This window comes from Arachis ipaensis, chromosome B05 (assembly GCF_000816755.2).
Source record: "Arachis ipaensis cultivar K30076 chromosome B05, Araip1.1, whole genome shotgun sequence".
NCBI classification, from domain to species: Eukaryota; Viridiplantae; Streptophyta; class Magnoliopsida; order Fabales; family Fabaceae; genus Arachis; species Arachis ipaensis.
In genome coordinates this window covers 122,655,305-122,661,592 of record NC_029789.2, presented here as the reverse complement: position 1 = coordinate 122,661,592, position 6,288 = coordinate 122,655,305, and the positions used below count along the sequence as shown (strand labels likewise).

General features: G+C 38.8%; 1 protein-coding gene across 1 annotated transcript; it reads right to left on the bottom strand.

The window, feature by feature from the left end:
- Positions 1,772-3,078, bottom strand: LOC107641004. The gene is made up of 4 exons (XM_016344510.1): positions 2,946-3,078; positions 2,337-2,789; positions 2,168-2,289; positions 1,772-1,987 (listed from the first exon to the last, which is right to left on the bottom strand). Exons 1-4 carry the CDS (start codon positions 3,076-3,078, stop codon positions 1,772-1,774), a joined length of 924 nt encoding a protein of 307 aa, XP_016199996.1.

Genomic DNA, 6,288 nt, shown 5'->3' with positions numbered 1-6,288 from the left:
GTACAAAAGAAGTTGGGTATTTCCAATTATCACCAAATGTGATTAGAAGACAAAAAGCTTAAGAAAAAGTAAAGTAATAATAAAGAGAAATTAGTAGCATCCATCAGGTATGGCTACTGAGTTCACACACTAGACTGCTGGCTTCTTGTACTATCTCCGGCGCTGGGCTTATTAGCTTCTCAAAGACACACTTATTTCTCGCTTTCCAAGTGCTCCAACACAGCGCCGCGATGAAGAGGATCTTTTGTCTACCTTCGATTTGAGCCACTGCCCAAGATAAGGCTCGTTGCCACCCATTGATGAAGGTCTCCTCTTCTCTCTGCCATAGATTAGGGGTTATTAAGCTTAGCCTCTAGATTATTGAAGACAGAGGGCATTGGAACAAGGCATGAGAAATTGATTCATCTTTCAGCATGCATCTTGGGCAAGTAGCGGGGGTAGATACAAACCGACTATGGATTTGTTGCAAAACCGGAAGCTTTTCATGAAGACTCTTCCATAAAAAAAACTTAATTTTATGCGGTAATGTCAATTCCCAAATGCTATTCTATACTCTGTTGTTCTGTATGTTCTGAGACCTCAATGAAGTAGAAGAATGAAAGAACCCATAAGCAATTTTGTATCCTGACCCAACTTCGTAAATACCAGATTTTGTGCAGCACCAATTAACTTCATCCTCCTCCTCTGTTGGTTTGATTGAAAAAATTTTATTGCATATATCAACTGGAAAAATTGACTCAATCAGGTTTCTGTTCCAGCTTCTATCAGGATTTAGTAGCGCACTAACATAATACACTTGCAGATTCGGTGGGGTTGTGACTACAGCTTGAGGGACATTAAAGGGCAATGGTGGTGGGAGCCAGGGATCATGGAAGATGCAGACATTAGCACCAGAACCTATTTTCCATAACAAGCCTTTCTCGATCACCCTGGGGCCTTCAAGAACACTTCTCCATCCCCACGACGGTATGCTTCCTATCTCTGCATGTAAGAAATCTGTATATCTGAAATATTTAGCTTTGAACATTCTTGAAAGTGTAGAATTAGGGTATTTCATTAGACACCAACATTGCTTGTCCAATAAGGCCAAATTTTGTGCCCTTATGTCTTTGATCCCCAACCCTCCATCTTTCTTCGGTCTCGTCATTGTGTCCCATTTAATCCAAACCATTCTTAGTTCTGCGCCTTTTTGACCCCACCAAAATTACGAGAGCATGCTATGAATCTCAGTTAACAGCGTGTCCAGGAGCTTAAAACAAGAGAGTGTGTAAATAGGAATCGCTTCCCCCATCGCTCTCAATAGAGTGTGCCTGCCACCTAAGGACAATAAACTTCTTTTTCAACCCATAATTCTCTTCTGAACTTTATCCTTGATAGCCCCAAAGGTTGCTTTCTTTGATTTCTAAACTATGGAGGGCAGCCCCAAGTATTTGTCTTGGGCTCCGATATGTTCAATATTTAGTGTCTGTGCAATTGCTAGTCTTGTGTTCTAAGGTGTGTTGTGATTGAAAAAGATGGCCAACTTGTTCAAATTGATTTTTTGCCCACTGAAGCCCTCGTAGATCTCAAGCAATTCCAAAATGCTTTGGCTTGTATTAGGTGAGCCCTTGCAAAAAAAGATTGAATCATCAGCAAACAAAAGATGATTAACTGTTTGGCATCTCCGATTAACTTGAACTCCTTGAATGAATCTGTTTTGCTCTGCCTTGTGTAGCAAGAAGGAAAGCCCTTCCACACAAAAAAAGAAATAGATATGGAGATTGGGGTCACCCTATCGTATGCCCCTATTTGGCCTAAAGTAGCCAAAAGGTTGACCTTCCACAACAACAGAGTAAGAAACAGTCGTTACCAATTCCTTAGTCCAGTTAATCCATTTAGCATCAAAGCCCAGATTTTTCATGATGTACCATAAGAAGTGCCATTCAACCCTATCATAAGCCTTGCTCATATCTAGTTTAATAGCCATCTCATGATCTGCTCCACTTCTCTTATTTTTCAAATAGTGCATACATTCATGGGCAATTAGAATATTATTTGAAATGAGTCTACCTTTGAGAAAAGCACTCTGATTTGGGCTTATGATTTTATTCATAATACCTTGTGGTCGGTGCACCATAACTTTAGAAATCATTTTATACATAATTGAGGACAAACTAATCGGTCATACCTGAGTCATGTCACTGGCATCTGGCACCTTTGGAATCAAACAAATTTGAGTATGGTTGAAGCTTTTTAGAATTCTGACACTGTGAAAGAAACTTCGCACTGCCTTAAAAACGTTACCTCCAACTATATCCCAGAAAAAGTGAAAAAACTTAGCTGTAACCCGTCATCACCAGGAGTACTCTGAGCATGAACACTGAATGTAGCTCTTTTGACCTCGTCCATAGTTACCGGCCTTTGGAGCCTACGGTTCATGGAAGCTGTAACCTTAGGCTCCAAATCCTCCAAATATGGATTCGGATCAACTGAACAAGAAGAAGTAAAAATATCACAAAAGTAGTCTTCAGCTACCTTTGCAATATCCTCCAATTTCGATGGAATCTCATTGTTCCTCCCAACTAATCTCCAAATTCTGTTCCTTCGCACCCTTGATTGAAATTTCTGGTGAAAGAATTTGGTGTTCTGATCTCCTTCTTTTAGCCATTTGACTCTAGATTTTTCTCTCCAATAGCTCTCTTCTTTCATATATGTTAGCTCCAACTTCTCTTCCAATCTGGTAATCTCCTCTCCCCCATTGATTCCAGCCACCTGCAGCTCCTCTAGGCTATCTTGAAGGTCCTCAATTTCTTTTCAAGAGTTTGCTTTGTGAGTTATCTGCCATTGAACTTATCTATGTCTACATTCTTTCAACTTTTGGGCCAAAGAGAACATAGCCGAGCCTACTACTTCCATTTTTCACACTTCACTAACAATTCTTTTGACATCATCTTCTCCACACCAACGTTCCTGGTATTTAAAACGCCTTTTACTATACCAGGATTGAGGTTCAGTTTTCATCAATATAGGAGCATGATCCGAGCCTGATTCTGTGAGCTTGTGCACCACTGCATTCGGAAACTTCAGCTTCCATCCCATCCCAACTAAATAGCGGTCAAGCCTCTCCTTCACCAAATCCTATCCTTGTGTTCTGTTTGTCCACGTGAAAGGCCGCCCCACCATTCCAATATCCACTAATTCATTGCTGTCAATGAAATTAATGAATGTTGCAATGGTAGTTGCTGATTTTTAGCCTCCACCCTCCTTTTCCGCTTGACTTATTATAGCATTAAAATCTCCTGCTATTACCACTTTTCCTTCCAGTTGTTGACTCATTGTTGTAAGCTTCTCAAACTGTAAGGATCAAATTTGTTCCGAACAGCTCAAATGGACACCAATGAACGTCCATACCCCATTGCTTCCGAACTCCTTAACTTCAACTGCTACAAAGAATTCTCCGCTGTTTATAATTTGAACATTGATGTTGTCCTTCCAAGCTAGTGTAAGTCCTCCTGCCACTCCTGATGAGTTAACAATATGCCAGTTTCATAGCTGCATGCCTAGAATTTTGCTTCCACCTATCGAGATTGGTTCTTTGTTTCACTTATGAACACAATCTCGGGGGAGTGGGATTTACATATCCCTTTTAGGGTGTGAATTGTCAGGGGTCTCCCCAAACTCCGACAATTCCAAACTATAGTTCTCATGACGCCTTGGGTGCCATTTGTAGGATGGCACCCTCCACCCCCTGTTCAACTGCATTTTCATCCTTTGTTCTTTCTTTCTTTGTAGATCCTTCAACTATACCACTCATCAATCTTTTTTTGGATCCAGCTTTAGTATCCAACCCTCCAGCACCTTGTCTTGCTAATTTTTTTCCACTTTCTGCCTTTATTGTGACACACTGCCCAATAGTGAATTGCATAGATTGTCATTCATCCTCCTTGGCATTGGACTGACCAGCTATGATAACTTCCATGCATTCTGTTCTAGAGTTGGCTGATTGAAGTGACTCAGGTGCTGCCCTATTGCCAGTGTTATATGGTTTCAAACTTTGTTCCCCCTCTTTCATTGACATCCCTGCAAATTCCTCCAATAAGCAGTTTAAGACCAACTTTTTCTTACGTTGAGTAGCCTTATTCTGATTCTAGGCTGAGTTATTGAATGTTCTTTTCGTGTTCCCACTTGGCTGGCTTTAACCCATTCGTCAATGTCATCCTCTTTTATCCTATCACTCTTTGTGTCCTTTAGCAGATCATGGTAGTTTTTCACCTCGTGCCCAAATTTTGCGCAGTAGGTACAGAACTTTTCAAGTCTCTCATAGTGCAATGCCACCTCTACCTCCTTTTTTTTAGGTCCTGCAATAATTAACTGATCCCTCACTTTTCTAGTAGCTTCAATATTGATCTTGGCCTTTACAATCCTAGTTTCTCTGCCTCTCATCTAAAATTTACCTACCTCCAACACTGTGCCCAGCCTCTCTCCCAATTTATGTCCAACTTCGAGGGTTTTAAACGATTCTGGCAAACCCCAAAATTGAACCCAAACTGAAAAATTGAAAACAATCTCTTCATCACCGTTCTGATCTTCCTTCCATCTCTTGACACGGAGCACGTAATCCTTGAATAGCCATGGAGAACCACGTTCAACACACAAGACATCCACCTCTTTATTAAAAAAGAATTGGAAGTAATTATCCCCTTTGTCACTCATGCTAAATCTCTCCGAATTTTTCCATATAGCCTTTAAAGCATTCCCCATGATTCCAACTGAGAAGGTTTTGGAAGTAAAGAGTCTGTCATAGAGACTATTGGAGCAAGCGTTAATATCTTCTGATATGTCTGCCTCTTCCAGTAGAATCACATTCCTACCTCCTTTTCGGTTGTCTTCCTCTGTCCGATCTTCATCCTTCCTTGTCTCAGTCATGCAGATTATGTAAATTATCTTTGTCAAACTAACAGTCAGAAATTTGTGTTGAGATTTAATTGACGTTGACAGTAGGGGTGCACATGGGGCCGGGTGAAGCTGGGTTCGCCGTGACCCGAACCTGACCCTAAATAATGACCGGGTCTATTTATGAGACCCTTACCCGACCCTAGACCCGATGAAATCGTGTTACTTTCGGGCCACACTTAAGCCGGGTCTAAACCGGGTAAAGTCCGGGTCTTGATCAACTTTATCACGACATCACAAAAAATTAGATTCTACATCTTTTGAACCTCTAAATTTTGGAAAATAATTATTCCATAACATTGCAACATTCACATAATAATAATTTAGAATCTAATAATAATAATTTAAAGTTTCATAATAATAATTATATCAATTACACATTAAACATTCAAAGTTCAAAAGACAATTAAAACAAAGTTAACAACCAACACAAAATTAACATAATAATAATAATTTATAGTGTCATACCAACCAATAACAACAAAATATTAAGTAGCAAATAACTATACGGGTCCAACGGGCCGGGACCGGGTGATCCGAGGCTTGGCCCGAACCCGATTTAATAAATAACCGGGACCATCTATTGAAACCTCGGGTCTGACCGGACCATAACGAAACCGGGTCAAATTAGCCCCGAAGTCATCGGACCCGGTCCGGGTCTTCGGGCCGGACCGGATCTTGTGCACCCCTAATTGACAGTGTAACCTTGATGGCAGCAAAGACTCCGTTAAAAATTCTAAAAGAGCACTAGAAAACTCTAACAAAACACTATTATATTAAAAATAAAATAAAATGAAAAGCAGAGAAGGACAATAGCACTAAATTTCTAGTTACTAGATTTCTGAGTTGTTTAATAATTTTGTTACATTAAATTTTTGTCATAGGTTTTTAAATTTTAGAACTTATATTAAAAAATCGAACTTTTTTAAAATTAATCTGTCGTTACCGTCGAATTGTGCGTAAAATTATCTAAACTTTTTTTCTAATTTTATTTTATTGTGACCGTTTAGAGTCGAATAATTGGGTAATAATTCGGTAATAACTTTAATTTGGTTATTGTCAAAATCCTTAAAGAATTTTAAACAAAATCTTTCTAACATTAATGTTAACACTTAACACTTAACATACTCAGTTTATTATTATTATTATTATTTAAAATATTAATATTTTCAGTTCCTGTAAAATGACTGACAGTATAATTTCGTTAAAACAATTATCAAAATATATGTAATTTATTTATTGTATTATTTTCAAATGAAAAAAGTAAGGTTATGTATAACTGACCAAATAAATAAACTGAAAAAAAACACACCTGAAATGCATATTAATTAGATAACATATAAATGGGCACATAAT

What these genes read in the sequence shown, in the direction of transcription:
- LOC107641004 (XM_016344510.1), bottom strand. Translation starts at nt 3,078, where the DNA reads ATGGGATGGAAGCTGAAGTTTCCGAATGCAGTGGTGCACAAGCTCACA. An exon ending in GCGTTTTAAATACCAGGAAC is followed by an intron (nt 2,790 to 2,945) that starts GTTGGTGTGGAG and finishes ACTCTTGAAAAG; the next exon opens with AAATTGAGGACCTTCAAGAT. An exon ending in TCATGCTCAGAGTACTCCTG is followed by an intron (nt 2,290 to 2,336) that starts GTGATGACGGGT and finishes TCTGGGATATAG; the next exon opens with TTGGAGGTAACGTTTTTAAG.